The sequence below is a fragment of the Cornus florida genome, unplaced genomic scaffold (genome assembly GCF_030987335.1).
Source record: "Cornus florida cultivar Cherokee Brave unplaced genomic scaffold, ASM3098733v1 CherokeeBrave_3.0.0_Hap2_Chr06, whole genome shotgun sequence".
In the NCBI taxonomy this organism is placed as follows: Eukaryota; Viridiplantae; Streptophyta; class Magnoliopsida; order Cornales; family Cornaceae; genus Cornus; species Cornus florida.
Genome location: NW_026775576.1, coordinates 56,026,663 through 56,042,877, shown reverse-complemented (window position 1 = coordinate 56,042,877; position 16,215 = coordinate 56,026,663). Strand labels below are relative to the sequence as shown.

General features: G+C 35.1%; 1 protein-coding gene across 1 annotated transcript; it reads right to left on the bottom strand.

The window, feature by feature from the left end:
* Positions 1-5,935: 5,935 nt before the first annotated feature.
* On the bottom strand, positions 5,936-12,068 carry LOC132311569 (disease resistance protein RUN1-like). Its single transcript, XM_059809534.1, has 6 exons — positions 11,177-12,068; positions 8,599-9,691; positions 8,152-8,436; positions 7,098-8,051; positions 6,361-6,988; positions 5,936-6,203 (listed from the first exon to the last, which is right to left on the bottom strand). The coding sequence occupies exons 1-5, from the start codon at positions 11,680-11,682 to the stop codon at positions 6,497-6,499; spliced, it is 3,330 nt and encodes a 1,109-aa protein (XP_059665517.1). The 5' UTR covers positions 11,683-12,068; the 3' UTR covers positions 5,936-6,203; positions 6,361-6,496.
* Positions 12,069-16,215: the final 4,147 nt, after the last annotated feature.

The following is a 16,215-nucleotide window of genomic DNA, read 5'->3' as shown; positions in this document are numbered from 1 at the left end:
TGTACCAGGTTTGCAAAATCGTTTCTCACACATTAAAACAAAAGTGGGAAAATTTTCTGGATATTACAAACAGATTCAACATCACACTCCTAGTGGCTTCAACGTTGAAGATGCAGTAAGTTTTTTACTTTGTAAATTTTTTAAATTTTTTTTTTATTATTGGCAATCTAACTAATTTCATTTATTTTTTATTTTTTATAGCTCATTGAAGCAAGAAATTTATTTAAAGCGTCAGAAAATGAGTCATTTAAGTTGGACCACTGTTGGTGTATTTTAAAGAATTCGTCAAAATGGAATTCAACTTCCAACAGCAATGATAAAGGGAAAAACAAAAGAGCAGGGGAGATCGATATGAATGAGCCTGGGGATTGGCCAGAAATTGTTCAACCTACTTCGTGAACAGTCTAAACCAATCCATCTACTCTGTCAACACCTGGAGTATCAACACCGGGTTCAGTAAACCTTGGCGATGATGATTCACCTGCAATTAGTGTTGAAAGTTCGCATGGCATTGTACGACCTCCTGGACGAAAAGCATCTAAGAAGGGTCGCAAAAAAAGCAAAGAGGAGGTACAACATAACTTATTTCTAGAACAATTTAAAGATTTTACCCATTAAAGTGAGTTGATGAATGCCTTGGCAGTCGAATCTCAAAAAATGAAATTGAAAGCTACATTCGATTTAGGCTTAGAGAAAGAACATACAAAAAGAATGGAGATTAAGGCGCAAAAAGAAACGAAAAAGTTGGAATTTAAGGGGAAGCAACTTGATTTCAAAACAAAAATGATGCTTAAAAATCCAAATGATGCTCCAACAGCAGCAACAAAAGCATGGATCATTGATCAACAAAATGAAATTTATGCACGTTTCAGTAAAAGGGGTAGTTTGTGAAGCTATGTTATGTAATTTTCTTTTTCTATCTATGGGAAGTTAATGTAATGTAATTTTCTTTTTCTATCTGTGGGAAGCTAATGTAATTTTTTTTTATATATGTAATGGATATTTCTTTAAATTTCTTAACAAATCTAATCGAAACAAATAATTTTTAAAATATTGTATATTCATCAGCAATATGAAAATTACATTTTATTCTACTACAACAAATTTAAACATCTTCATTACCAAATTGATTCCACAAATGTTCCATGAGATCTCTCCTAAGATCGGTATTGTCTGATCTATTGCGAATCCTATTTAGGCGAGAGGAAATGTGTGCCGCCAACATTGATGGGTTTCGAACGTAATGTGGAAGGGAGATTGGGTCATCTATCAGAGGTGTCCATTGCAAAATGTGTTCGCCCTCGTCTTCAATGATCATATTGTGTAATATAATGCACGTTCTCATTATCTTGTTTAGATCTTCTGTATTCTAATAAAGTACCGGTTGATGTGTTATAGCCCACCTCATCTGCAACACATCGAACGCCCATTCTACATCCTTCCTAACAGCTTCTTGTTTGTTAGCAAATAATTTCTTTTTGACTGTTGTTGGGTGCGAGATGGTCTGCATCAAAGTTGCCCACTTAGGATATATACCATCAGATAGGTAATACCCCATTGTACGCCGATGCCCATTCACCACGTAATTAACTGGAGGCATTGAACAATTGATCATGCTCTTGAATACTGGGGAATGATCGAGAACATTCAAGTCATTGTGTGAACCAGCCATACAAAGAAAGCATGCCAGATCCACAGATTTTTCGATGCAACGGCCTCCAATATGAAGGTAGGTTTATGGCTTCTTCCCGTGTGCGTGCCATGCCATGCTGTGGGGCAGTTCTTCCATTCCCAATGCATACAATCTATAGAGCCAAGCATACCTGGAAAACCTCTCTCTTTCCCTTCTCGAAGCAGACGTGCAATGTCATCTGCATTTGGTGAGTGTAGGTACTGCTCCGCATACACAACAATTATAGCATCACAAAACCTCTTCAAGCTTTCAATCGTAATGCTCAGCTGAAATTCCATATGCGAGTATACGGATTACAGCAGTCATCTTCTGTATAGGAGTGAACCCCATACGACCGAGGGCATCGGGTTTCTGGATGAACCATTCATCATATGTTGTAACACCGTTCAAAATACGAAGAAACAACTCTCGTCGCATCTGAAACCTTCTATGAAATATGTTTGGTGGATAAATCAGATTTTCAGCAAAGTAATCTTGGAATAGCCGTTGTGTTGTCTCCTCTCAATCACGTTTAATATACTTTCTCTTACGAGGTTGAGAGAATGCCCTCACCCTATCAGGTGATAATAATCTACTCACATCGTTCATCCTTTTTTGATAGATTTCAAAAATAGCTTCCCCATCTGAATCTGACGAATTCAATGGAGAAATAAACTCAGAGACGAGTATATCTCGTGACGATGAAGCCATTGGTTTTTTTGTATAAGAAATATGAAGACTTAAAGAATAGAGAATGGGCTTAAGAATGCAAAGAAGTGGACTTGATAATTGAAAGAAGATAGAATTGAAAAAAGATAGAATGAGTGATTTATATAGAAATTGAAAGAACAAATAATGGACTTGAGAATGCAAAGAAGTGGATTTCATAATTGAAAGAAGATAGAATGAGTGGTTTATATAGAAATTGAAATATAGCCGTTGGGAATATAGCCGTTGGAATATAGCTGTTGAGAAGAAGACAAAAAATTATTAAATTCAATTTCAATTTTTTTATTTTTTTTAAATTAAATTAATAAAATAATAAATAAAGAATGAGATAATTGGGTTCCACACCATGGAACATATGGATAAAAAAAAAAATAGAGTACCACATCATCACTTTTTAGCTTACGTGGCACTCTACTTTTCAAAAAGTAGATAGATAACTTGTGTGCCCACACCACTTGCTCTTAAGCCGAGTCTAGGGGTATGTTCCTTGACCTTGAGAGTTTCTTTTGTTCTTTTGTTCTTTTGTACAATTTTATTCGTTTTATTTCGCAATATATTTAACGGAAAAAATATATATATACGTTTTTCCTTATTTTAAAATTTTTATTTTTTGGAGAAAAAAAAAAAAAAAAAACTCACACTCATATCCACAAATATTCGCTGAAAGAGTTAAATCCCTCACACCTCTGCTTTAAGAGAGAAGTAATAATAGGTAGGCTAATGGTTCAATGATGTCCTAAGTGTTTTTCATTACAAAGGTATGTAAAATTTGTTACAAGATTCAAAAAGGTTTTGGTTGCACATTCATTGAATGTGATATGTAATAGACTAAATAAAAGAAAAACATAATTAGACTAATTCTTATATTAGTAGTTGAATATAGATGAACAAATAGTCCGTCCAGGCATGATCTACAAGACCCTTGAGCATTTTCATCAAGTAACGTCTACTAAAGTTTCAACACAGAGAAATATAATATGAAAGGTAAACAACTAATGGTGCAATTCACCAAAATATGTATTGTCTAAAAATATTTCTGCCCCGAGAAGGTATTGAGTGCGTCGGAGAAATGCCAATGAAAATGTCCCATATCAATTTGTTAGCAATTTTTACAAGTGCCACAAATTTTATTAGGTGAACTTACCAATGACGTGATTTATCTAAAGTACGTGATATTAATTTACTCTTGAGTACTGTCTTTATTATATAGTGTCAAGGACATTGAACATGCCTTTTTCCACTCTAGCATTTTAGTTTGATTTGACAGAAAAGAAAGGAAAAGAGGGTGGCTTAGAAAGGAATTCCTAGTGCTATACTATGAGAAGTGAGCACATCTTATGTCTTTTTAACTAATGTATTGTACGTGTTGGATTATTGGGGGAAGATTATTTCATTCTCACCACTATAATCATCATTGAACCCAGGGACGCACCCAGCATGTGACCAGGGGGCAGATGCCCCCCCTGGATTTTTAACATTTTTATTTTATATCCTAATTTTTTAAAAATTTATGAAAATGCCCCCCCCCCCTAAAATTACAATTCGCCCCCACTGGATTCTTTTTTTTTAGCATTTTATACTTCAAATTTTGATAATTTATGAAGATGCCCCCACTAGAATTATAATTTGCCCCACTGATTTTTTTTTTTTTTCATTTTATACTTTAAAATTTATGAAAAAAAACCATATTAAAATTACAAAAATGAACCCATCATATAATTTTGTACCCACAAATTAAAAAGCCACCCCCCTCACAAAATTTTCTAGATTGTCACTGATTAAACCATTGCTGCTGCCATTACCACCAGATATTCATCACCCTTGGTCAAGATCACCGGCAAGACCACCATGAAAAGTGACCCATCAGTATTGCTAGGAAGTCATTTGTAATAGGGTAAATTATACCGACACTCCCTGAGGTTAGGTAATATTTCAGTTAGATGAAGATTTTGATTTTAACTTTCACTTACACCCCAATTTACTTTTTGGCCTATGACACATGCGAATTAACCCTTTTACCCTCAATTTTTTAATACAAAATATATATAATCCTAAATGACAAAAAGGCCCCTATATAGTGTGTGCATATATAAACACTGTTTGTACAGGCCCAAATCGTCACCGACCAAATCGTGATCGTCGCTGTGCAGCGCTGCCTCCACTTGAATCGCTGGCTCACTGCCGTACATCACCGCCAACCTCAAAATTTAGATCCTCACCGTTGGCAAAATCAGTCGTCGGTCATCACGCGACTCAGTTCGCTTCACTATCTCCGCTGGTTTTCACGTTGATGGAGCTGCAATTGGGTATTTCTTCACCGTCCGGTTTTGTCACTACCGTTGGGTCGTTCATGCCGCCATGGGTGTTTGCAATCACTGAAACTAGGTCGCCAGAATCTTCACCTCTTTCGCCGTCGACCTATCAAAAACCCTAGCTTCTCATGGAGGCGAAGTTTAATCACGGCAGCGACGAGGTTCAGGTTTAATCACGGCGACAACGTGGTTCATGGCGATGGCAGGTTCATAACGACATAGTTCATGGGCTGGGTTTCAGTTGGGTCTTGTGGCTTTAGGTTTTGTTTTGGGTGGGAGCGGTGGTGATAAAGGTGTTGGGTGGGGTTGTGGTGATGGAGGTTTTAGGTGGATGGGTGGTGGTGGTGGTGATGGAGGTTTTGGGTGGGTGGTGTTGAAGGCCCTTCTAAATCAAACCCAAATTGTTGTGCCAATCACTCACCGATTGTATTACTTTAATTCACGAGAACTTGCCAAATCTTCGAACCATTGTTAACCAAATTAATTACCGGCGACCACAAACCCAAAACCCATCAAACCGTCATCTTTTCCGGTAAATCCCTGTGAAAAAAAAAAAAAAAAAAAAAAAAAAAAAAAAAAAAAATCGCAATAATATTAACAATTTTATTGAAGAAACATAACCACTTGCTTGTGAAATTAGGGGTTTTAATTCTCTTGGTGGGTCTTGCTTTTAGACTCCTCTTTCTCAATCCAGTGAGTTTTCTGAATGTTGCAGAAACCCATTTTCTCCAAAAAACTTGAAAACACAACCACCACATAGATATATAGTGTGTGTATAGATATAGATATATAGTGTATATGTGTGTGTTTGACTGTATTTATTAATTTTGTGTATAAATTAGGGTTTGGTGAGGGAGGGGAAAAGATTGTATATGTGTGCGAGTGTGTATATATGTATGTGATTGGGGGTGGTGACTGGTTTTGGAGGTGATGGCCATGGGTCTGTAACATTCTTGATTGGTTTGGGAGAAGATGAGCGCGTATAATAGAGAGTCGTGAGGTAGGTGAAGGGTATTTTTGTCCTAAAAAAATTGTAACATCCTTCTTGTAAGTCAACAATTAGTCAAAGAGGGCAACATAGTCATTTTGCATGTAAAAGTATTTTGCCCACCATGAAAAATGACATTTGAGGTGTGAATGAAATACTAAACCACTAATTCAAATATAAGTGAAAACTAAAACTAAAATCTTCATCCAACTGAAATAGTTCTAACTTCCAGAGGTCTCTATGTAATTTACCCTTTGTAATATGACATGTGATCATTATAAATAAAAAATTTCAGAAGTCAATGTGAAATTATATGACCAAAAAGATTTTGGTACGTACCAACAAAACATTTTCAATCACGAAATTGTTATTACAACAGACAGAGCTTCTTGTATACAAAAATGACAATCAAAAGTATCCAAATGATCCTTTCTTTGCCTCTTAATGCTAGGATGGTGCTCCACAAACATACAAATGTCTTCTAGGATTTCTCTGTGTTAACCTACAAAATTGCAACAATCAAACACACTAATTAATTAATTGCTGTATATATGAACATTATATATGAAAAATATGATAGTTCAAAATTGTTGGTATGATTTTAAGAATTGAGAAATTGAGTTTGAAGAGAGTGATGATTATTGGGTGGGTCTACTCACATTCACCTTCACCTTCACCTTCACATTCACCTTCACCTTGCTCCTCCATAATTAGATGGAGACCCATTTTCTTCACCTTCTTTTCTTCACGTTCGCGTATGTGATGAAAGAATGATATGATGATTATTGGGTGGGTCTACTCACCTTCACCTTGCTCCTCCATAATTAGATGGATACCCATTTTCTTCACCTTCTTGTCTTGTCTAGTGCCACTTATGCAGTTTTTTGAGAAAACTGAAGCCTGAATGTAACAGCTGGCATCATCACAAATATTGGGAGGGCCTTGGCTGAGCTTTGTTCTCTTCTTCATCAAATTTTTAATCGATTGGGTGGGCCTGGGCTGAGCTTCATCGTAACATTTAGTTACGCTCGTCAAAATAACGTGATTGCCTTTACACCTCCAAAAGTCCTCCACCCAGTTCACGCCATAACCGTTGATTTTGAGATCAAATTCAATATACGAGTCAATTGCATCAGATTCCAAAACAGCACAGATGACAATTCCTTTGACGTTATTGTAAGAAGATAGATGATCTACCACCAAAGACAAAGAAGACCCCTCAACTTCACTCTTATGCCTAAACCATTGCGGAATCTCACTTCCTGGAAAAACGATCCATCGAATTCCCTGTTCCAAGCACGCACACAATAAAGATCCCCAAGTTTTGAATACATACATATATATATAGAGAGAGAGAGGGGGGGGGAGAGGGAGAGGGAGAGGGAAAGTAATTAACCTGAAGCTGAGTTTGTGATGATATATTTGGCATCTCATCCATCTCATCCATAACCAATTTGTGGCAATCAGTGAATCTGAATTGGCGATTCTTTGGACTAATTCCACTTGGTGGAATCCAATACCTTTCCAATGATTTGCAGCCATGTGCATTCACATAATAAATAGATGACGGAAGTGAAGTCAACCTTCGGAGGCTTGTGCAATGTTTCAAATGAAGGTATCCCAGACATTTGAGTTGAATGAGGCTTGTTGGTAAGCTAGACAAATTATTTCCACTTAAATCTAAAATAGATAAAGTACGGCTGAAAGCGGAGAGCAGTTTATCCAGTTGCAAATAATTAGTTGAAGCAGGAGGAGTTCTCTTTCGCACCAATGAAAATGGCACCAATGAATTTGGCCTTTTGGGAGACCTTTTTTGTAAATCACTTAGATTAAGGTTACTAAGGTTACACAACTGCACAATGGACGATGGTAACTGTTCTACAGCGGTTCCTCCCATGCGAAGGGATTTTAAATCCTTCATTCTAGAAAAAATGTTGCTTGGAACCCTTTTAAGCCTTCGGCAATCACCTACCGATAATTTCTGAAGCCCTTCAAGATGCTCAATTGATGAAGGCAAACCTTTTATTGCAGTTTCGTGCAAATAAAGTTTCCGCAAACGATCCATACGCCCCTGAATCTCCGGAAACTTCTCAAGTTTTAAGCATCCTGATAGATTCAAAGATTCCAACTTTTCCAACTTGATGCTTTTTGTGAGACTCCTCAAATTTCTACAGTGCCCCAGATCCAAACTAACAAGCCTCTCGTGTACTCCAATCGACTCGTGGACCTCATTTAGATTTTTACATCCATAAAGATTTAATTTCTCTAGATACGGGAGACTAGACAAGTCAGGAGTTTTATACAAATTTAAGGAGAGACCGAGATCAAGGTATTTTAACTTCTCTAGAAACTGGAAAGGAAACAAGCAATGAAATAAATCAATCCGTTTCAATAAAACCTGACAATACTATTCATATGTAAATAACTGTATAAATAAACTCTGATCATACCTTGATACTTGATGATATTTCTTTGATTTGGTTTTGACAAAGGCGAAGTCGAACAAGATTTTTTGGATGGAAATTTGATGGCAAAAACTTTGCAGGATATTCATCCCAATCGAGATAACATAATTCGTTTGAAATATATGTAAGGTGTCCACAAGGTCTTATCCCACTGAGTTTAAGCAGTTTTAGTTTCTTCATCTTCTCAAAGACATCAACATTTACATATAATATCTCTTGTAGATGACGATGAGGCATGTGTAGCATAATGCCTTTAATTGTTTCGGTCACCTGATCACCAAGAACATTGTGTAAGTTACCATGCAATGTTAAAACCTTAAAATTATCCAAGTTTACAACTGTTTAGATGGAAAAAAGATAAAGAAACCTAATTTTTTTTACACAACATGAATATCAAAATTGCAAATAAACTTATATGGAGTAAGAACATACCGTATTCTCTCTAAACACTTTATAGATATCTTCATAAAACCACAACCTACTTCGTTTGCCAGGATCATCAGGTGATTCTTGACGAACAATTTCCTTACCCATTTCTTGTAACAAATCATGCATGCAAAGCTTATTGTATGATGAGATAGTTATCAATGACCGTTCAATAAGAATTGGAATCCGTGGGTGAAACCCATTACTACCCAATATATCCATTACATAATCTTTATCATACCATTTGAAGAAACAAGCAATGTCAAGGAATAAATCCTTCTCTGTGTCGTTAAGGCCATCAAAACTTATCTTAAGAACATCATGAATTTGTTTATTAGGAATTCTTTTCAAATTATCCAATTCATGTTCCCATTCTTCTAGACTTCTTTTAAATAAAAAAGAACCCAAAACTTGAAGAGCTAATGGAAGGCCTTGGGCATAATTTATCACACTTCGCGAGAGTTCCAAATAATCCTCCAAGGGATGGTTGTTAGTGAAAGCATACCAACTAAAAAGTAGAAGAGATTCATCGTCATTCAACAACTCAACCTTGTACATTTCATCTACTTTATTCTCCACCAATAAACGTTCATTTCTGGTTGTTACAATGATCCTACTTCCAAAACCAAACCAATCATTTGCTCCAACCAAACTTTCTAATTGCTTCAAACTATCCACGTTGTCGAGAACTTCCAGGACCTTCTTGTAACGTAATCTTCTCTTTATCACATTGATCCCGTAGTGAACATTAGACATCTTTATATCTTCTTCCATTAGGGTGTCATTCAAAAGTTGTTGTTGCAGATTAGTTAGACCATTATGTCGTTCTGAAACTTCTTTCACATCACTAAGGAAACAACAACCTTCAAATTGATGAAATATTCGATTGAAGACAACTTTGGCTATGGTTGTCTTTCCTATTCCCCCAGTTCCACAAATTCCCACAGTGCACACATCCTTTGACCCATTATTTAGCAAAGCGATCACTTTGTTGACACGAGAATCTATCCCCACTTCATACTTGGCAACATATAATGGTATATGTTTCAATTTTTTTATAATCTCTTGAACAATTTTTTGGATACATTTCGCCTCATGCCTATGAAGTACAAAGCACATTAAGAAGAACTAGTGAGTCATAAAAAAAATATTTTATGGGTAAATAATAATAATAATCATAAATTATTCAATTCGTAAACTAAATTGATTGAAATAGACTAATGCATCTTAAAAATGTTGATTACTCATGACTTGATAACCCAAGTCATGGGGATGCACAAGTGGTTCTAGTAGCAAGGCAGCAAGGCTGCTTGTGTTTATTTCTTGTGATAGTTCAACAATACATCTATATATATATATATATATATATATATATATATATATATATAATCGGTTCAATCCAAAATCAAAATGAACTTTCATTACCCAAATTCGCAAATGTAATCAATTCTACTTTAATGAGATAAAGGACAAAAAGATAAAAGAAATTGAGTTTTGACAGTTGGGGAAGTATTAATTTTCAGTCCAACCCTCTAAAATCCACTTCAAACTACAATACAAGTGATATAAGAATTGATTTGAAATACACAAATAAATAAAAGTTATTTTAATTATGAATCATTAATATTTTTTTTTTTTTTTTTTTTAAGACGAGCAAAAAAAAAAAAAAAGGAGTCATGTTCAAACATGTCTATTATTTATGGACTTACATTTGAAAACAGCAGCCCATACCATTTTAATAAAGTCTTTAGTTGTTCTATGGACCAAATTAGTAGCAAAAAAAAATAAATAAATAAAATAAAATAAAATAGGAAGAAGAAGAAGAAGAAGAAGAAGAAGAAATAAAGTAAAACTTAATTAGCATGGCAATCTTAAGATTAACCCACCTACCGAAGGGTCTTTGGCCCAATGCTATAACCTCCCCATCTTCAAAGAAGAAGAGAAGAGTTCGAGTCCCGGCGTGGGCAAATAAAAGTGTGTGTGTGTTTGTTTTACCATCCCAAAAAAAAAAAAAAAAAAAAAAAAAAGATTAACCCACCTATCATTTAAACTTGAAATCACAATTTTTTTCCTACTTATAGTTTTGGTAGGAAACATCTAAAACTTAATAATAACTTTAAATAATAAATATTCAACTTTAATCAGATTAGTTTGATTCTAATTTGGCATAAAAATAAAAATAAAATATGGAGACACGCAATTGAGTGCGAATAATAAATCTACAACTAACCTATATATTCATTTAAAGGTTAAAACACTCTGCTAAAATTAAAATATAGCAAATAGACTATTGAATTAATAGGATAATGATATCTTCTCTCCTCCCAGAATGAGAGGTTGAGGCTTTAACTCAATAGAGCAAAAATACGTGTGTTATTTACCAAGATATTCAATAATAATAACAATTAAAATTTAGTATAAAATATTGTGCAATTTTTCTCAATAAAAAAAGAATGCCAATTGAAAATATAAAATTGTGCTTCATATTTGGTTCTAAGTATTGCAAAGTCGTTTAGTTAAACTAGTGCACATATTTCATACGGCAATATAGAAGAAAAATAAAATTTGTTGAGTTAGTTATTACCCATTTGCTACATCGTTCAAATCCCACCCGCTTAAATTTGCTACCTCTACCAAAGCTGCCCTCCACTTTTGCACCTTTTCCTTGTCCTCCTCTCCAAAATTTTCCTCATGTTTGGCAAATGCTTCTGCAAAACTTCCCTTTTGTTTCCGTACTTGTGAGGGATCGACGTTGTAGAAAATTGGCAAAATTGTTTGTCCCACTTTATTCCTACATTCAATGATCTGTATGAGTTCATCCAAACACCAAGAGGACGATGCGTAGTTTTTCGAAAAAATGATGATTGCAAATTTCGATTCCTTAATTGCCTTGAGGAGTTCTGAAGAAATCGATTTTCCTCTTTGAAGTTTCTCATCATCTTTGAAGGTGTGAATTCCTTTCTGTTGCAGAGCCATATAGAGATGGTCCACAAAGTTCTTGCAGGTATCTTCACCTCTAAAACTCAAGAAGACGTCATAGTTCCATCGAGGCGAAGAAGAAGAAGATGAAGAAGAAGGAAATGCATCCATTGAGGCTTGCTAATTTGTGAATGCAAAATTTATGGGTGTGATTATGATACTTACAAATATCTCTCCCCCTCTGTACTATTTAGAGAGAGAATGCACATGATAAGAAGTTGCAGGTTATTTTCTAAGAAACTTCAATCTTTTTTCTGGGTCATGGACGTGTATGTGTAAGTTGATGGTAAATTTTCATGAACTTTATTGATCAAAGAAAATACCTTTTTAGCTGGGAAAAAACAAAACAGTGTGTGAAAAAGGTGTAGGTGGGTCGAATTAGGCTGCTGAAGAAAGATTTTAAAACATGTAGATGAGTCATCAAAGAAAGATGACCGTGATTAATAAAATGAAAGCTTGAATTATTCATGAATTATCTATTGGAGAAATTGTGTACTTCAAAGTCTCGCTGCCCCTTTATTATATATGTAACAATTTCTAATTAAGCATCATCCAAGCAATTTCCTTCCTTGTTCTATGATTCTCTACTTGGGAACATATAAAGAAGTTAAGACAATGACAAAGACAATCCTTGGGACATATGTAAATTGTCGTGAGGTCAAGGGTATCCCTACTCTTTTAAGACAATGACAATTCTTGGACGTACGTAAATTGTCGTGAGCCTTATTATTGGTCTAGGGTGTCCATACTCTTTTAAGACAATGACAATCCTTGGACATATGTAAATTGTCATTAACCTTATTGGGGCATCAAATCTCAACCAAGAGAGAGGTAGCTTTATTTTAAATTATATAGCAACCTAATAAATCTAAATCTTTATATACAGCTTATGAGTAATGACAATATATGCATATAAAGATCAATTAACATATAATTTATAAACAGACCGTGTGGAAGGTGTGGGTGGGTCAAATTAGGCTGCTGAAAAATGACTTCCTATAAAATTTTGGAAATCTCAAGTAAGACATATGCTTCAAACAAATCAAATCGACAAAAAATTACACGACAATATATTGAAATACATAATTAAATTACTAAACAAGCACCTACAAAAAAGAAAAGTAAGATGCAAGAGATTTAATGTGGATATACGATAGCAATCTAATAATTGAGATCATAAACAGAGAATTACAACAAAGAAGTCTTGAATTAAAGCGGGTAATTGAACACACGTTTTCACAAACTCATAAATATTTTAGGACCTAAAAAGTTGAGTAAGAAGGATAATGGAACATAAAATTTTCAAAATTCGTTGTATTTTTTAAAAAGTAGGAAAATAAAAACACCAACGATACATAATGCAAAAGGAAAATGATAAGGGGGCCAAAGGGTAACCCCCAAAAAAACGATTGAATCTAACGTGGCTTGACAAGTCAGATTCTCTAAAACTTCTTACGCGTGAAGAGTAAAAAACCCATCACTTGCTTTGCTCACCCCTAAAATAAATTGAAAAAAAAAAAAAAAAAAAAAAAAATTTGTTTGGGAAAGTAATGTAGCGAAAAACACTGTGAAGATGACCGGAAGAAGGTGGGTATATACAAATAGAAATATATATATACACACAATTACATATATGTTAGTAATAAATCATAAATATTCAAAGATTTTTTTCTACAAATTTCTCAATAGATTTAGGTATTACTCAATGATCTAATTTTAAGAATTACATGATCATCTTATATTCAAATCACGCACACAACATCACTATTTGATTTTCGGGATTGGCTCTTTCTCTCTATCTAGGGTTTTGAATAAGTTTTCTCCTCCAACAGTAATTCAATCGGTATAGTGATTTAATTTGATATATCTAGTCAGTGTAAATTCTAAAATATATCAATTATGAAGAAAAAAAATTTTAAAAGATACTACATAACAAGATAAAGATAAGTCGATTCCTAAAAAAAAAAAAAAAAAGGATAAAAATAAATTTTCTCTAATTTTTGAGACTTCTGAACTTTTCGGTGAGCCGGTATTCCTTTTTCACGATCACCTTCCCACTTTTTCTTTTTTCTTGTTTTCTTTTTCTTTTACCTGCACGTGATGGACTCTTTTGCTCCCTCATGTAAAAAGGGTGAGAATCTGACGTTACCAGACCACGTCAGGTTCGGTGATTAATTCGAGGGATACCTTTCGATTCCCCTATCACTGCTCAATGCAAAAAGTTGTTTACGGTCTAGTCTTAACAAGACACTGCTGGGCTGGGCGGCTTAAATTTTTGAGTATAGAACCAGAGGGATAGGCCTATTTGTTTATATTAATGGGAATATGAATTTAAAGAACAAATATTACAAGGAATAAATATGAATTATAAATTATAAGTCTTTGAAAAAATTAATACATGAGGTTTGCCCTATTGACAAACAGATAAAAGTTAGCCTATTTTTGAACAATAACACACCCTCAAGTTTGCTCCGATTGACAAAGACACCCCTTAGCATTCTGACACGTGATAAAATGACTAGAAAACCCTTTGACTTGTCAATTGACCCATTAGAATGCTAAATTACCAGTTTAACCTTCTAATTAATTTTAATATAGCAAACTAACCTCCTCAGAATATATATACAGATATATATCATCTTCTCCGGTTATACTTAGACACACACACATATATATATATGGGTAAAGTGCAAAAAAAACCCCCCCAAACTTTACTCTCTCTCTCTAAAAACCCCCTTGAACTTCTATTTTAACAATAAACCCTCTAAACTATTTCAATTTTTGCAATAAACACCAAGCAACACTGTTCCGGCAGGTTTTGTCCGTAAGATGCGCACTTGGCCTATGCTGCAATTTGAAAATGGCAATTTTACCCTTATTTAATAAATCCCCAAATTGAACCCTTTTTCAATCTACAGTAAACCATACCTCCCCATAACTTCCTTCCCAAACGCCATCTTTCTCATGAAGGTTTCACTCTCTGTAAACACTCTCCAACCATTAAACAATCAGTAACGTCCCTCTTGAAACCGTGATACAGAGAGGAAATAAGTATACAAGTCATATATGTGTGTCTATATAAATATATATAGTTACACAGACCTGACAGACCTGAGACCCATATCATGGATCCCTTCACAAAATTCAAATACACCTTCGATCGCAAGATCAATAATCTTTTTCTGATTTTTCAAAATTGCCTATTTGCTTCTTTCTTTGACGTGCCTCCAAAATTTCTCTCTTCTGCCAGTCTCCACCGGCCCGTCGACGCCGGCGCAATATCGCCTCCCCTCACCACCACTCAACAGAGGGCACCTTTCATGGCCGACCGTCACTATGGTAATATATATATATATATATATATATATATATATATATATATATATAGTTGAACAGAGGAAATACTCAAATCATATGGAGAATAAATCCAAACCCTAGAACTGATTCACCATTTTTTCCGGCGATGAAGTTATGGTGAGGGTGATGGTGGTTGTAGAAGTGGTGGGTGATGGCAGTGGCTCGGGTGGTTCAATATGAATTATTTGAGTTTCCAAAAATTATGGTTAGATTGGTTCAGCGATGATGGCAATGACGGTGGCTTTGTAGGGTTCAATTGGGTAAAATTGTTTGAGAGAAGATTTTTGCTTGATTAGTTGATGTTATGGTGGCGTGCCTTTAAAAAAATTAGTGGTTTAATTGGTTCGGCGATGATGGTGGTGGCAGCAGTAGGTTTGATTGAGTAATTTAGTTTTCAATACGATGGAGTGCTTGTGAGAGACTATGGCGGCAGTGGCGGTGGCGGTGGTGGAATTGCGGCAGAGATGGTGGTGGGAAGAGAGAGTGGGACGTTGGGCATTGACGGCCGGATATGGATTCCGGCAAACGGCTACAATCTCTTCTCCGACGCCATGGATGATCCAGATGAAGGTATAGATGCATAGATTGATTGGGTTTTGAAGCAAGCAGGAAGTTTGGTCCGTGATTGCAGTAAAATTGGAGATGATTGGCCACTTTAAGGATGTTCCTCTTCACATCATGGCAACGTTGGTCTGGGCTTGGCACTGATCTCCGCAACCTCTCCTCTGGCCGTAGTTGTCGTCATCTCCTCCGGCGGCGTGTAATTAGGGTTTGTCACTCTCTAATTGGATTTTTTTTTAAGGGTAATTTGTTTAGGGGAGTTTTGTGTTATTAGCTGATAGTTAGGGGGGTTTATTGCACTTTACCCTATATATATATGTATATATATATATATATATAGAAAGAGAACGAAGAAGAGGAGGGGAAGAACAAGATATAAAACCAATTTAATCCAACAACGAGTATGGATAGAGAAATTGAATAATTTTGGAAGCAGATCCCTTATGTAATATAAATGGAAATTAAAATTGTTTTCATATATTGTTCTTCTTGGGTTTTTTATATTATAAATAAATAAAAAAGCTTCAGAACACATGTATATATATTTTGAAGAGAGACCCACATCTTTCTTAAAAAATAAAAAATATAAAATAAATAAATAATAAATAATAAAAAACACACACACAAAGTGCTCTTCTTTGGAGCAGTTTCAAAATCTTGAAAATAGCAAACCAGACGAGGCGATGGTGGAGGCGCTACCGGCCGTGAGCGGGCGACGAGACCCTC

Coding starts and splice junctions, on each gene's coding strand:
- LOC132311569 (XM_059809534.1), bottom strand. CDS start 11,682: ATGGATGCATTTCCTTCTTCTTCATCTTCTTCTTCTTCGCCTCGATGG. Junction 8,437..8,598: donor AAGTGTTTAGAGAGAATACG/GTATGTTCTTAC, acceptor CTTGGTGATCAG/GTGACCGAAACAATTAAAGG. Junction 8,052..8,151: donor AAATATCATCAAGTATCAAG/GTATGATCAGAG, acceptor TTTCCTTTCCAG/TTTCTAGAGAAGTTAAAATA.